This window comes from Melanotaenia boesemani, chromosome 11 (assembly GCF_017639745.1).
Source record: "Melanotaenia boesemani isolate fMelBoe1 chromosome 11, fMelBoe1.pri, whole genome shotgun sequence".
Lineage (NCBI taxonomy): Eukaryota > Metazoa > Chordata > Actinopteri > Atheriniformes > Melanotaeniidae > Melanotaenia > Melanotaenia boesemani.
Genome location: NC_055692.1, coordinates 37,294,546 through 37,310,632, shown reverse-complemented (window position 1 = coordinate 37,310,632; position 16,087 = coordinate 37,294,546). Strand labels below are relative to the sequence as shown.

At 43.8% G+C, this 16,087-nt stretch overlaps 1 protein-coding gene across 3 annotated transcripts in view; it reads left to right on the top strand.

Annotated features, from left to right (window-relative positions):
* dok2 (docking protein 2) overlaps positions 1–16,087 on the top strand; it is a 40,745-nt gene that overhangs the window by 10,791 nt on the left and 13,867 nt on the right. The window contains exon 1 of one of the 3 annotated variants that reach the window (XM_042000165.1): positions 6,844–7,196. The exons of the other annotated variants lie outside the window; for them this stretch is intronic. Coding sequence (XP_041856099.1) covers positions 6,917–7,196 — 280 coding nt within the window. The 5' untranslated portion in view covers positions 6,844–6,916. Of the gene's footprint in view, positions 1–6,843; positions 7,197–16,087 lie in introns of those variants that run through there. 3 annotated transcript variants of the gene reach the window in all.

The window sequence follows — 16,087 nt, the reverse complement described above, 5'->3', positions numbered from 1 at the left end:
TTAGGAGCGCTTTGATTGGTCAACAAGACCACCTGCAAATAAAGTCCATTCAAAAAGTTGTTTTTATTTTTAGGGGACATTAAGGACACTGCATCATTAGAACACTGGAGAAACCTTGAGCTGCTTTAAAAAAAAAAACATTAATATATTTTGTGAACAATAAGAAGACGTAGGCCTGTCGACATAACAAATTTATTTGTGCAATAAATTTTCTCAGAAATGATTGTGATAAGCGATAATATTGTGCAAAGTGATAATGTTGTCATTTTGAAACCATTTTCAACTAATATAATGACAGTGTCATAATAATGTAAGTACATCCTTTCAGAGATCAATAAACTTTCATTTCTAAAGAACATTTTACACGAACTGGAAGAAATTTTAAATAAATCAAAAACAATAAATAGTCTTATTAACAATGAATGAAAACCAAACACAGCCAAAAACAATAAGTATGATAGAAAATAAAGTCTCTGTTCTGACATATTTATAAAAAAAGAAAATATTAAACATGGGGCTCAGACAAGGAAAACCGGTAAAACAACAAGTTAGTACCATTGTATTTAAAAAAAACTAGACAAAAAAAACTGCGCATCGTTGCTGTTTATGAAGCTGAAGTATCTCCCTCATCGCTGTGTGTCAGGCGGTCTATGAGCAGGGATGAACCGCTGCTCCTCCAGCCCAAAAGTAACGGGCCGAACCTCTCGATCAGCTGATTGATGTGTATTCCCGCGTGAGAAATTTGAGGTTTAGCGCGAGAGCGTAAGAATCTTCTCAAATGCGCGAGTCTTACGGCCGATGCGTGACAGTTGGCAGCCCTGTAAACAAATGCGGTGCTTCACCGTGGTCTCGTGCTGCAACATGCCGTCAAGTATGACACCAGACAGATCACTCCGCAACAAACCAGAGCGTTCAGTCAAGATGCACCATAGTGAAACCTGCTGCCATACACAGTCTGTGGTAAGATAGGAAGAACAGAAGCAAACTTATCGCGCTCATTTTTTCTTACCTGACTTATTGCTTATCACAACAGGCCTAAGAAGACGTCCATTAATTAACCTTCTGAAACCTGACGTCCCCCGGCTGGAACAGTAGGTACCAAACTGGGCTAAAAGGTCCGTTTCTGAGAGCTCGGCTGAACCGTCAGTACTTAAACTTCTCTAGTTTTATTCTGCAGCGATGATGTTCACTATGATGTGATGAGGCTGAGAGGCGCAGCTGCATCGTTTCAGAGACATTCATCCTGAGGGTGGTTGTTTTAGGCGGGTTAGCAGCGTTTTTAGTTTTTGCTATGTGCCATCTCCATTTATTCTCCACCAGTAACACACATTCTGATATTTAGGCTACGTTCACACTGCAGGCAAAACAGACTCCAGTCCAACTTTTTGTACGTGACCCATATTGGGTTTTTTTTTTATTTTTTATTTTTTTTATCACAGACTGAACAGCACAAATTCAACCAGGCTACTTTCACATGTGCTACAAAATCAGATCCATATCTGATCTTTGTCAAAGCAGCGTCAGTGTGAACGGTCGTGTCGCATTTCATCCGACTTTCACGTCATTAAACTGAGACAGACGTCAGTTCTGCGCTGCTGGAGACGGGACATGGTGCGATGGGATGTCAGAATTCTTACCAGATCTGGTAGCTTCCAAACCGACACCGCATGCTAACATGTAGCGTCCATGTTTAGCTGCACAAATGCTGCGTGACGTCACGTGTTCCTCTGCACATGCAGGTCATTTCATGCCGCTGTCTGCTGCAGGTCACATTTACATTTTTACATGAAAAAAATGTCAAAACAGAACGGAGCATTAACCTCTTAATGCCTGAATTTATTCACAATTATATAAAAACTTATATTAATAAAATTATATAAAAACTAAACAAAAACAGAAACAATGTGGAAAAATAACAAGAAAAAGACTGAAATGTAATAAAACACAATGAAATATCAAAAAAAAAAAATTCAAACTGATAAGATTAATATTAAATAATATAAAATAAATAAAGAAGAATGAACCAGGCAAAGAAAAAACTAAAAATAAATTAGTTAGAAATAAAGAAATGAAATAAATAAAACCTAGACGACTTGCATGTAAAGGTTCAGACCTGAATGTGGTTTTACACATCTTCATATCGCTTCTCCCGTTACTGTAACTCCAAAAGTTTCCAGAAATACTGGCTGTTTGCAGAGATGTACTCACTCAGAAAGTAAAATACCTAATTGTAAGAGATACTGCTGCTGTACCGGTATTGTTCCTCTGGAGAGCATTTAACATGACGAACAGCAGTAACCAGTAACATTACCTTCTTTCTGCAAAGGTACAAGTAGGTGCTTCATGTTTTGAGTGTGGACATGAAATTTTACAGCAGAGACCTAAAACTGGCCACAAGCTTGTGAAGGTATATAAATACCCCTATTTGTATATGTATGAGTCTTTATTGCAGCTCAGAAAGAAACGTGTGTTTCAGACGCAGCCTCTTGTGAAATGTGACAGTTTCCACTGCGGTTGTGCAGCTCGCGACGCAGCGTGTGGTTGCGTAGTGGAAACTTGTCAGAGCCGGTTCCTGCTGCGGTCGCCGGCCAGCGCAGGCTGTTGTAGCTCTGCAGTGTCCAGTCGCTGCAGCACCACTTCAGCTTTTATCTTGACAGGACAAACTTCCTGTTTCTAAACAGGAAGTTCTATGTTTGGGCTGCGATGAGCCGCGCCTCAGCAGCTACTCAAACATCAGGATTCAGAGCACGTTCAAATCCTTCTCACTCTTTGTGTTAACAAATAAAGCGACCTGGTTGTTTTGGATGACAGGATTGAGTTGTGTTTGTGGACTGAAGTGGGCGGAGCTTAGTGTTTTATAGACATTTTCTTCATGATGTCGTCAGTGCAGTGCAGTCCTGAAAAGATGCTGAAGACGTCTTTAACTCATTGACACATAAAAAACCAATAAATAGTATTTTAGGTGGCTTCAGCTTCCGGTTGCGACCTCATCATAACATCTCAGACTCCATTAATCTGACTGAGCAGGTGATATTTATCCCAGGTGAAGGCGGGATCAGTGTTAACTCCGACCTGCTGCTCATATAGTAGAATTCCTTCATACTAAGAGTCTTTTTTAATATACATATTTATTTATAATCTCTAAATAGCTTCTGTCACATTAATAAATGTCTGATAAATTCCTAATAACTCTTTCGGAGAGCGGTGAGTTTATTTTTAACTGTGATTAATCACATTATTACATAAAATTTGAATAACCAGTTCACGGTTTGTATTGCAGATTTGCTTTAATAGTGCTTCTATATGAAATAAAAAGCAGCAACTTTTAACACCCTAAACTGCTTTTTAGCTTTAGCATTCCATTCATACAATAGCAGTTAAAATATTTCCACTTGGGCCAGGACCTCATTCCCGACCCTGAGAGTGCACTCCACCCTTTTCCGGATGAGGACCATGGTCTCGGATTTGGAGGTGCTGATTGTCATCCCAGCCGCTTCACACTTGGCTGTGAATCGCTCCAGTGAGAGCTGGAGATCACGGCCTGATGAAGCCAACAGAACCACATCATCTGCAAAGAGCAGAGACCCAATCCTGGGGCCACCGAACCGGATCCCCTCAACACCTCGGCTGCTTGATGAGTATGGCTGCACAATTAGTGGACTGTTATCCTTCAATCTTAACATGCTGAATGGCCCCAGAAACAATCAAACCTGATTCTGGGGCAATGGTCAGCAAAACTTCTGAAGTTAGTGCTAACCATGCTAGCCATAAAGCCTCACCTCCATGTGACAACCACGACACTGGAGAGGCGGCAGCGGCAAGCGTGCCCAGCGGGGTAGAGAAGGAACTGGCCCAACTCTCGGCTCTTACCCTTGAAATCCAACTAAGCACAAGCTCCTCAGAGAACAACCTGGTTGATAATGCTGACCGCATCGGGGAGGTGGAGAACCGGCTTTGCTTTCTGGAAGATGAACGTGAGAGGTGGAAAGCTGACCCTGCTGCTGCGGAAGACAAAACACTTCGCCAGAAGCTGAATGACATCAAAAATAGGAAACGAAAGGGATTCCCGGAGGGCTGCAAGGATGGCGATGCTGTGCCGTTTCTGGAGAAGGTAATACCAAAGATTCTCAACATGGAGTTCCCCGAGGACTGGAAGTTGAAAGGGCTCACAGAAGAGAGGATGGTGACCCGACGAGCCAGACCTCTTAAAGCCAGGTTCTTGAGGTTTCAGGACCGTATTACCATCGCTGAGGTTGCAAGTAAAATGGGTAATGTCACCTGGAAAGGGCGCCGCATCGTGGTCTTTACTGACTTCTCCAAACGTCTGAGTGAAAAATGTACAAGGTTCAATGAATATAAGAAGCTGCTGAATGACAAATGCATATGCTTCTCTCTGAATTACCCGGCAGAGCTCATTGTGAAAGCTCCTCAGGGCTCGCTTTGACGACCACAGGAAATCCTTAACTTTGATTCGGTCTTCGGAGTAAGCAGCTCTGCCTCTGTACAGCGGGCGGTCTGCTGTTTCTATTTAGAGGACCTCTTATATCCCCAACATGGACTCTGGGAAGATATTGCAGAACCAATAACGGCCCATGTGAGAGATGTCTGTTGTTGTTCTTCCCCGCGCAGGACCGGTCCTGGCTCACTTGGACCTTCATCAGCTCAGCTTGGTTCTGGAAATATTGATGCGCTTCTTTTTTCTTCAGTTTGTGGTCTGATGTTATACACATTTTACTTGAAGTGAAACATCTTGCTGATATATCCTTGGGCGTGGTTAATAGACTCTTTCTTACTGTTGTATTTTTATTCTGAGTTGGGGAGGCCACCTTTTCATGTTTGTTTTCTCTCAAAATTTCTACCTACTCCACCCAGAGTTTTAGGGTTCAGGAGGCTCAAGGTTAGCGTGAGTTAAGTATATGTTCATGGCTCTTGTTAAGGGGTTGAGAGTGTTGGTCTGTACAGATATTTGTTTAATGTGTTCAAGTTTTTGTTATATTCATTGATGCCAAACATTTTAAGTTTGCCCACAGCTGTATATTTTCCATTCACAGTACCACTCAGTAATTACTTGAATTTTATGAGCTGAAGTGTACTGTACAGGACTGTATTGTGCTTCATTACATCTAAGAAATGCAGCATTGTTTACGTCCAGAGTCACATCTGTCATCTCAGGCGGCTATGTATGGACTGGGTGGACTTTGTGGGCATATCCAGCGCTAACAGAAAAAGTAGAGGCATGGCCACTTGATTGTGACAGACCCATCCTGAACATCCTTTGTCCTGTATAATGAGTTCTATGCAGAATTTTGAATTGTATTAGTTGCATATTTGAATTCTTAGTCATTTTAAAGGTGTTTAAACATATTTGTGACCATTTATCTTTATTAAAGTTACTGGATAAGTCACCCTCCCATTTTGAAGTTGGAAGACAGATTGAGTCTTCTAGTTTAGATAATAGTCTATATGTTTTTGATAATAGCTTTGGGGCATTGAGATTCATGAATTCTGCCACCCTAATAGGTAGCTGTAAGTTTAATTGATTAATGGTATATTTTTACATATAATAGATTTAAGCTGGTGATATTCTAAAAATGTTTTGCTACTGATTCCATATTGTGAAGTGAGAATATTAAACGACAAGAAGTTTCCATTTTCTATTATATGTTCTAACTGTTTTATTCCTTTATTTTTCCATTGAGTGAAACTGGTAAGCTTTTTGTTTTGCAGGATGTCAGGGTTGTTCCAGAGGGGTGTAAACTTACATGGAAAAAGTGAGGGTTTAGTTATTTTTAGAAAATCCCACCAAGCCACTAAAGAGGAACTGATATTGATGCTTTTAAAACACTTATGTGTTTTGATGGTTGAGCTGATGAATGGCAGGTCAGAGATAACCAGATCCTCACACAATGCTTGCTCTACATCTAACCATGGTTCATCCAGACTGCTAGGTTTAAGCCATTTGGAGATATACTGCAGCTTGTTAGCTAAGAAAACATGATTAAAGTTGGGTAGCTCCAATCCGCCTCTATCTTTAGTCTGTTGTAAAGTTTTTAGACTGATACGTGATGGCTTATTTTTCCATAAAAATGTAGATATATGTGAGTCCAGTGACTTAAACCAACTGGAGGATGGTTTAGTGGGTATCATTGAAAACAGGTAGTTTACTTTAGATAGAACCATCATTTTAACTGTGGTAACCCTCCCCATGAGTGATATGGGTAAGCGCCTCCACCGTGAGAGATCATCCTCTATTGCTTTAAGTAGCTGGACATAATTTAGCTTTTTTAGCTGTCTGGTTCCTCTCTGCAAACAGAAGCTTGGAGAGGTTTGATCATTGGTCTTCACACATGCATTTGGGTTGTTATATAATATTTTTATCCAGTTTATGAAGATGACCCAAACCCAAATTTGTTTAACGTTGCAAATAAAAATTTCCAGTTTACTCGGTCAAACGCTTTTTCTGCGTCTAAAGAAATGACTGTGGATTCCAGATTATGTAGAGTAGAATAATCTATAATGTTAATTAATCTACGCATGTTAGTAGAGGAATGTCTACCTTTAATAAAGCCTGTTTGGTCAGGATGTATTATTAGAGGGGTTATTTTTTCTATCCTTCTGGCCAAAGCTTTGCAAATTATTTTAAGATCTACATTTATTAATGAAATTGGACGGTAACTGGATGGAAGTGTTGGGTCTTTTCCTGGTTTTAATAGTAGAGTAATATTGGCTAGGTTCATATTTGAAGGTATTTTTTGTTTTTCCTTTATTTCTAATATCATATTGTAGAAAGTGGGTGCCAGCATTGTCTAGAATTCTTTGTAGAATTCTGCTGGGTAACCAGCTGGACCTGGACCATCTGGACCAGGACCATCTGGGCCTGGACCATCTGAACCTGAGTCATCTGGACCTGGGCCATATGGACTTGGTTCATCTGGACCTGGATCATCAGGACCTGGAACATCTGGACCTGGACCATCTAGATTTGGACCATCAGGACCTGGGTAATCTGGACCTGATTTATCTGGACCTGGACCATCTGTACCTGCGCAATCTGGGCCTGGAACATTTGGACCTGGACCATCTAGACTTGTACCATCTGGACCTCAACCATCTGGTCCTGGACCATCTGGACCTGGACCACCTAGACCTGGAAGATCTGGACCTGAGTTATTTGGACCTGGACCATCTGGATCTGGGTAATCTGGACCTGGATCTGGGTAATCATATACACTCACAGTTTCACTACTGTCATTGATAACAATGTCATTGCTCCCTACCCGCAGGTCAAAAACCTGGGTGTCTTCTTCAGTAGCACACTTTCCTTCACTTCCCATGTCAGCCATACCACCTACTTTCATCTCAGAAATATCAGCTATTTATGCCCCTTCCTCACACCCCACACTGCCTCCATCCTCGTTCATAGTCTAGTCACGTCTCATCTAGACTTCTGCAACTCCCGTTATTTGGTCTCCCTCAGAAAACTTTACACAAATTGTTATTGGTTCAGAATGAAAATCAGAATTCAGCCACACAAGGGTAAATGTTTAAACAGAGATTGGTTTATTGTGAGGAATGAGAGGCGAAGGTGGTTGGTAATCAGATCTCAGGAAGGCAGTCTGGTCATGTGGGGTGAAAGCACACTCTGGGACATCTTGGTTCTGGGACCTGAAAACATTCTGGCAGTTTGAGCAGAAGTCCGATATCCAGTCCAATAAGTCCGGTATTGCTTGTCAAGAGAACAAGATAGGCAAAAGGAAGGAAGATGAGAATCCATTGTCATCAGAGCAGGGTTAGGTGTCCAGATAATCACAAGGAGGGGAAGATCTGTCGAGGGCAAGGCAAGAGTAATCCTGGGACGTGACTTGGTCGGTAACATGGAAACTGGAAGATATAAAACACTGAAACTCAATGTGGTGCGAAGCTCTCAATTATCTGGCAGGGAAAGAGAGACTGGAGAGAGTTTAAGTAGAGCTGAGCACAGGTGACGATAGGGAAGACCAGGTGGAACGAATGAAGCTGATTAAGGAAGCAATCACTAGAGGCCTGGAACAACATGAACCATGACAGTATCCCCTCCTCAATGTCAGGCACTGGATGGACCGCCAGGCTGAGCAGGATGCAAGAGATGAAACTCCTGGATAAGGGACTTATCCAAGACAAACCAGGAAGGGACCCAAGAGCATTCCTCCAGCTCATACCCTTCCCAGTCAACGACGTACAGCAAACCACGGCCCCTGCTGGAAGGGGAGGAAGCATCACACAGTGTACACCAGCCCCCCATCAACAAACCAGGTGGGAGGAAGGGGTCTGGAAGAAGGAGTAAAGCGTGACGAGGATACAGGCTTGACCCAGGAAATGTGAAAGGTGGGGTGAACTCTGGGAGTACTGAGCAGGCTAAGACTAACAACCACTGGATTTACCACCCTGGAGATTGTAAAGGAGCGGATGAAATGTGGAGCTAACGCAGTTCTTAACTTGAAGAGGAAGGTCCCTGGTAGACAGCAGATGGAACCCTGGCCATCTTTTCCTGGGGATTGAACACTGGAGGCTGGAAATCAAAAACCGTGTAGAAAGGCGAAAACCCAGTGGCACTGGAAGGGAGTGAGCTAAGGGTGTATTCGATCCATGGAAGGTTCTGTGACCACTAAGCAGGGCCATGCTTACATGGCAAATGAAGCTTGGTCTCTACCTCCTGGTTGGCCTGTTCAGTCTGTCCATCAGTCTGTGGCTGATGGACAGAGACTCACTTGGATTCCCAGTCATTTGCAGAACTCCTTCTAGAATCTGAAGGCAAACTGAGGGCCCTGGTCCGAGATGATGTCAACAGGAAGTCCATGAAAAACGATTAATAGTGGTTGGTAAAACTGAATGATTATCAGAAATGGACGGACCTGTAATGAAATCCATACACACGAAAAGGGACAGGAAGAGGTCATAGAACACTGGCTGTTGTTCGACATGAAGACTTGGCTTGGCAGGAAACTCTACATGGTAAGACAAATTCCTTGACATCATGAACTATGGTGTCCCACCAGAAAAGATCCCAGACCACTGATAGAGTCTTGTTCACCTCTGGGTGACAGTACAAATGAGAGCTATGATAAAAAGGACAGTACCTCCGTGACTAGGTGACCCAGAACAAAAAGGCAATCCTTGGAACAGTGGGTGTTGTCGGTGGGCCTCTGTAGTCCTTCTCTCCCAGTCGAGTCTGGTAACTGCCAACTGAATGGATGAAGGCAAGGTGTAACCCTCGCCTTCCTCAGTCCGCCCATCCTCTGAGGACTCATGGATTCTTGAGAGAGCATCCGGCTTAATGTTCTTGGCTCCAGGTCTGTAAGAAAGAGCGAAGTTAAACCAGCAAAAGAACAAAGCCCACCTGGCCTGTCTGCGGTTAAATCTCTTTGATTAGGCCTAACAGTGAAAGGTTCCATAGTCCCCCTCCTCTCCTCAGGCTTAAAGGCCAGTAGCTCTTGATCTCCCACATCATAATTTTTCTCAGCTTCAGGCAGGCTTCTGGAAAAGAAAGCACAGGGGTGGGTCTTGACATCTAAACATCTGACTCAGTATATCCCCAACTCCTCAGTCTGAAGCGTCAACTTCTATGATGAACTGTTGAGAGGGGTCCAGAGAGTGGAGAACAGGTGCTGAGGTGAATGTTGTTGTTCTTCAAGTGTGTGAAAGCGGGATTAGCTAGGTAGTTCCAGACAAACTTGCATTTAGAAGATATGAGGTCAAAGGTGAAGCAACAGAACTGTAGTTCCTGATGAATGTCCAGTAGAAGTTAGCAAAGCCTGAAAACCACTGGAGCTGTTTACTGGAGAATCGGCCATTCCTTAATAACCGCAACTTTGCTGGGATCCATGGAGATCTTGTTAGGGGAAATGACAAATCCTAGAAAAGAGATGGTCTTTCTGTGAAATTCCTACTTCTCTGCTTTACTAAACAGTTTATCTTGCAGGAGACGGCGAATGACATGTACAGACATGTTCTCTATGACAGAGGAGGTCCTTGGAAAAAGTCAGAATGTCATCCAAGTATGCCAAAACAAATAGTCCAATCATGTCCCTGAAGACATCATTGACCAACGCCTGGAAAACTGCAGGAGTGTTAGTCAGACCAAAAGGCATTACTAGGTACTCATAGTGTCCTGTAGGAGTGCTGAATGTTGTTTTCCATTCTTCTCCCTCCATGATTCGGATGAGGTAGTAGACATTCCTGAGATCAAGACTGGTAAAGATGGTGGCTCCTTGAATGTGTTCAAAAGCAGTGTTTATGAGGGGAAGAAGGTAACGATTCTTAATAGTTTTCTCATTAAGTCCTCTGTAGTCAATGCATGGTCTAAGACACTGATACTCACTTCGGTCCTACGAGGGCCGCAATCCAGCAGGTTTTCCATGTATCCCTGCACCAACACACCTGAGTCAAATTAATGAGTCATTGTGTAGAACCTGCTTGGCTGTTAGAGCCACCTAATTTGACTCAGGTGTGTTGGTGCAGGGATACATGGAAAACCTGCTGGATTGCGGCCCTCGTAGGACCGAAGTGAGTATCAGTGGTCTAAGAGATCTAACTTTCTTGCCCACAAAAGAAAAACCCAGCAGGTGATGATGAGGGGCATATGATACCCACCTTGAGGGAAACATCTATTTAAGTTTTCATAGTGTCTGATTTGCCAGGTCCTACCTGGTCTTGCAGGTTTATTTCTGGTTTGGCTGGTAAAGAAAATGATGATGCCTTATAAATGTGGAATGAATAATAACTTTGTTTTTTTCTGTGTTGATGCGTTAAACAAACTAAATTCCACAGATTCATCCCTTTGCATTAAATCCATCATTTTCACCGCCCTGATTCTTTAGGGCTGGTCCAGATGTCTATGGATTACAGTTAAAGTTGCCAGCCACCTGTGGTGCGTCTCTTTAATGGGTATGACTGGAAAATTCAGCTAAACTTTTGTTCCACATCTCTTATCAGATGAAATTAAACCAAAAGATGAATGCCTGCTTTCTGAGTGGCACTAGCCCACCATGGAGCCCCTAGAACCACTCCTGCCTGTGACATGCACATAACAAACACGAGGGCTGAGCATGAAATACAACTCTCTGCATTAGAAGCTGGTGTGTTAAAGAACTCCAGCTTCCACGGGCAGCTTTGTTTGCTTGGAAAGTCGGTTTGTTTGTTGAGAAAACTGAACTCTGATGTGAACCAAAGAAGTAAAGCCTGGTCTGCCTGCAAACGTAGGTCTTGGGCCGCTTCCAGGGACCCAAATGCAGGAAGTGGACTACAACACAAGGCATTGTGGGTTAACATGATTAAAACGCACGTGTGTGTAGGATGATATCCAGTAGAAATGTCTGGTAGTCAGACGTGAAAGAACTCATTAAAAGTTCTGATAGAAATCAGACCAAGACCACCAGGATCTGAGGCGGCTCCATGTTTTACTCGGATCCTGCATTAACAAATAGATGAACCAGTTTTCATTTTAGGAAAAGTCATCAGATTTTTGACTAAAATAAATAGGTTTACGGTATGTTTGCTGCAGTAAAATGTCTAAACAGGACTTATTTGACCTCAATTTAGTTCAGTTCAGTTTATTTGCCATTTGCAGTATAAAAAAAACAAATTGGAAAACAGCTGCAAAGAGCTCAAAGTGCAACATTTAAACAGACAAAACATACGAAACAAAACCCTAAAAAATACAACACATGGACACATCCTAAAACGCATAAATACTATGAAACAATAAAAACACTGTGCAAATATAAATAAGATTCGAGATTCATGATTCTTTATTTGTCATGCAGGTTCAACACAAAGTCAACAATGCAACGAATACTTAGGATGAGAAGCACCATTCGACTCGCTAGATAATCAAGAATTACTATTAGCATGCAATAATAGTACATGGTAAAAAGAGTTTGTAAAAGTACAAGAGAAAATAAGTAAAACAATATAGTAAAAAATATAATAAAATAAAATATAATAAAATACAAGGTGCGGGAGGACTAAATAGAATAGAATAGAAATACTTTATTAATCCCTTCGGGAGCCTCAGGGAAATTTGGGTACCAGCAGCAATACAACACCAACAGTAAAGCAGGACAAGCACAAGACACAATATATACAAGTACAAAGCAAAATAGAGGCAAATAGAATGCAATAAATATGACAATAAAAACAATAAGATAAGTTAAATAAAACAATATAAACAAGCATTGCACACAGTAGAGGTGGTACAGATTCCCAGTTCACTATTGCACGTATAAGTTATTGCAACTGTTTGTATGGGTTATTGTGCATGTGTTGTATCAGGCGGACTGCACACCCCCCTCTCCCCCCTCCTTCTCCCCCTCCTGCCTAATGCAGAGTTGTACAGTTTGATGGCTCGGGGGACAAAGGAGTCTCTGAGCCGGTTGGTCCTACTCTTGGGGAGGAGCAGCCTGTTACTGGTCAGGCTTCTCTGTGCACTGATGACAGTGTGCAGAGGGTGACTGGCATCATTCACAATAGCCAGTAGTTTTTTTAGTGTTCTCCTCTCTGCCACTGTCACCAGGGAGTCCAGCTTCATGCCAACCACAGAGCCCGTCCGCCTGATGAGTTTTTCCAGCCTGTTAGCACACCTTTTTGTCATGTTACCCCCCCAGCAGACAACAGCATAAAAAAGCGTACTAGCTACCACAGACTGATAGAACATCCACAGGAGTTTCCTGCAGATGTTAAAAGATCTCAGTCTTCACAGGAAGTACAGAAGGCTTTGGCCCTTCTTGTACAGGTGATCTGTACAGCATATCCAGTCCAGCTTGTTATCCAGCCACAACCCGAGGTACCTGTAGTTGTCTACAATCTCCACCTTGTCGTCTCTGATGGTCACTGGACGTGGTAGTGGGCTGGATTTCCTGAAGTCAATAACCAGCTCCTTAGTCTTTGAGGTGTTAAGCTGGAGATGGTTCATCTGACTCCAGGTGACAAAGTCACTGACCATATTCCTGTACTCATCCTCTCCATCATCCCTGATACACCCCATGATGGCTGTGTCATCTGCAAACTTCTGGATGTGACACAGCTCTGAGTTGTAACAGAAGTCTGAGGTGTAGAGTGTGAAGAGGAGGGGGGCCAGCACCGTCCCCTGGGGTGCTCCTGTGCTGCTAATAACAGTGTCAGATGTGATGTGCTTTAGCCTGACGTACTGCCGTCTCTCTGTGAGGTAGTTACCAATCCAAGACACCAAGCAGGGGTCCACCTGCATCTCCCTCAGTTTGTCCAGAAGCATCAGGGGCTGGATTGTGTTGAAGGCACTTGAAAAATCCAAGAAGAGGATCCTCACTGTGCCCCTCCCCTTATCCAGATGAACTTGGACACGGTGTAGGAGGTAGAGAATAGCATCCTCCGCACCCACACCTGCACGATAGGCAAACTGTAGGGGGTCCTGGGCCTGTTGCACTTGGGGCTTGAGGAGATTAAGGATGAGCCGCTTCATCGTCTTCATCAGCTGGGATGTAAGTGCCACCGGTCTGTAATCGTTCAGCTCACCAGGACATTTTTTCTTTGCAACGGGAACAATACAGGATGTTTTCCACGGGGTAGGCACTTTCCCCAGCTGTAGACTGTGGTTGAAGACATGCTGGAGTGGTTCCCCCAGTTCAGCAGCACAGGTCCTAAGCAGACGAGGAGGCACTCCGTCAGGGCCAGCTGCTTTCCATGGGTGGAGCTTCCTCAATTCTCCCCTCACCTGGTCTGCTGTTATGTGTGGAGGGTGTTGAGATGGGGGGAGGGGTAAAGGTTAGCAGGGGGGGCTGCACAGGGGATGAAGTCAGGGAGGTTGTGTACTGCAGTGGGGGAGGGGGGGACAGTGGGCTGGTCAAAGAAGATGTTCAGCCTGTTTGCTTCTTCCACTGTCCCCCCCCCCCCGCTGTTATGGCCTTTGATCTGAAGCCTGTGATGGTGTTGACACCATCCCAGACCTCCTTCATACGGCTCTCACTCAGTTTATCCTCCACCTTCCTTCTGTAGGTGTCCCTCGCCATCTTCAGGCATTGTTTCACCTCCCGCTGTGCTAATTGCATTGCCTCCCTGTCATGGTTCATGAAAGCCACCTTCTTCCTGTTGAGGGCAGCTTTGACATCTTGTGTTATCCAAGGTTTGTTATTTGGATAACAACGGACAGTCTTATTGGGGGAGACTACGTCCAGCGAGAAGTTGATGTAGTCCGTCAGACAGTGAGTCTGCTCCTCTATGTCCTCACCATGTTGTCTCAGCAGTACGTCCCAGTCAGTGATGTCAAAGCAGTCTCTCAGAGCATCCTCTGCCTCAGGTGACCACTTCCTGATCGAGCGTGTGGTTTTAGACATCCTTTTGACCAGGGGGGTGTATTGTGGCTGTAGGTGAACCAGGTTGTGGTCAGACTTTCCAAGTGGGGGAGGGGGGTGGCTCTGTAGGCATCCTTCACATTGGAGTACAGCAGGTCTATTGTTCTGTTGTTCCTTGTGGGACAGTCTACAGCCTGGTAGAAGGAGGCCAAGGTAGAGTCCAGGGAAGCATGATTAAAATCCCCAGATATGACTATAAACACCTCGGGGTGCTTTGTCTGCAGCCTTGCTGTTACTGTGTGTATCTTCTCACAGGCAGCTGATGCATCCGCGCTGGGCGGGATGTAAACACAGAACACGATCATGTGACTAAGCTCCCTCGGCAAGTAATATGGCCGCAGACTAACGGCTAACAGTTCCAAGTCCTGGCAACACAGTTCCTTTTTCACTGAGACATGTCCTGGGCAACACCAACGTTTGTTCACATATATGATGAGCCCCCCACCTCTGCTCTTACCGCAGGCGTTCATGTCTCTGTCAGCTCTCACAGCAGTGAAACCCGGTAGATCCACGTTACCATCCGGTATCGCATCAGTGAGCCATGTCTCTGTGAAGATGTATAAGCTGCACTCGCGATAATTCCGTTGATTGTTCAGTGCCAACAGCTCGTCCATCTTGTTAGGTAGTGAGTTGATGTTCCCCATTAGTACAGAGGGGATCACTGGCTTAAAACGTCGTCGAGCAGCCTTTAGCTTAGATCCTGACTTGCAGCCTCTGTACTTCCTCCTCAGCTCTGTCGGTACGTTGTGCTGCATTCTGACATTAGTCTTCCATGCAAAAAGTTCCTCTCTTGAATAAACAAGACGACGTGCAAGTGCCATACTAGAGTTCAAAATATTCAATAGGATATATATATATATATATATATATATATAATAAGGAATAAAATGATCAGAAAGAAAGAAAGAAACACTCGGGTGCGTAAGAGACACTGGTAAGGCAGCCGTTTCCTGCAGCGCCATTTAAAAAAAAAAATAAATGAAAAAAAAATAAAAAAATAAGGTGTAAGTAGAGTATTTGACAGGTGGTAATATTGCTTCAAATGAATTTCGTACTGCACATAGTTTAGTATTTCATGTGGGTTGTGGAGCAGGTTATTGCACAGGTAATAAGTAGTATTGACAGTGAGGCAGTGACATACATGATACATTCATATAAATGTAAACATATTATGCATCACAAAAAGTAGTTTATTGCAGTATTATGGAGTTCAGTAGTCTGACAGCTTGGGGGTAGTAACTGTCTTTGAGTCTTTTAGTACGTGCTGGCAGGCTCCTGTATCGTCTACCAGAGGGTAGCAGACGGAAACATCCTCGTGCTGGATGATGTAGTCCTTAGTGATGCTGCGTGCCTTACGCAGACACCTACTGTGATAGATGTCCTGGATGGAGGGGAGACTGCTGCCGGTGATGTCGTCGGCCGCTCGCACCACCCTCTGTAGTGCTTTTTGGCTCTGAGTGGTGCAGTTCCCATACCACACTGTGGTGCAGCCCGTCAGCAGGGTCTCCATGGTGCACCTGTAGAAGTTTGTGATGATGCTGGTATTCATACCAAACTTCCTCAGGAAGTAGAGTCTTTGTCGGGCTATTTTACCACAGTGTCTGTATGTCGTGTCCAGAACAAATCTTCCGTTATGTGTACGCCGACGAACTTGAAGCTGCTGACCTCCTCCACCTCAGCGTTGTTGATGTGGATGGGTGGGGTGCTGGTCTACATGCTGTCTC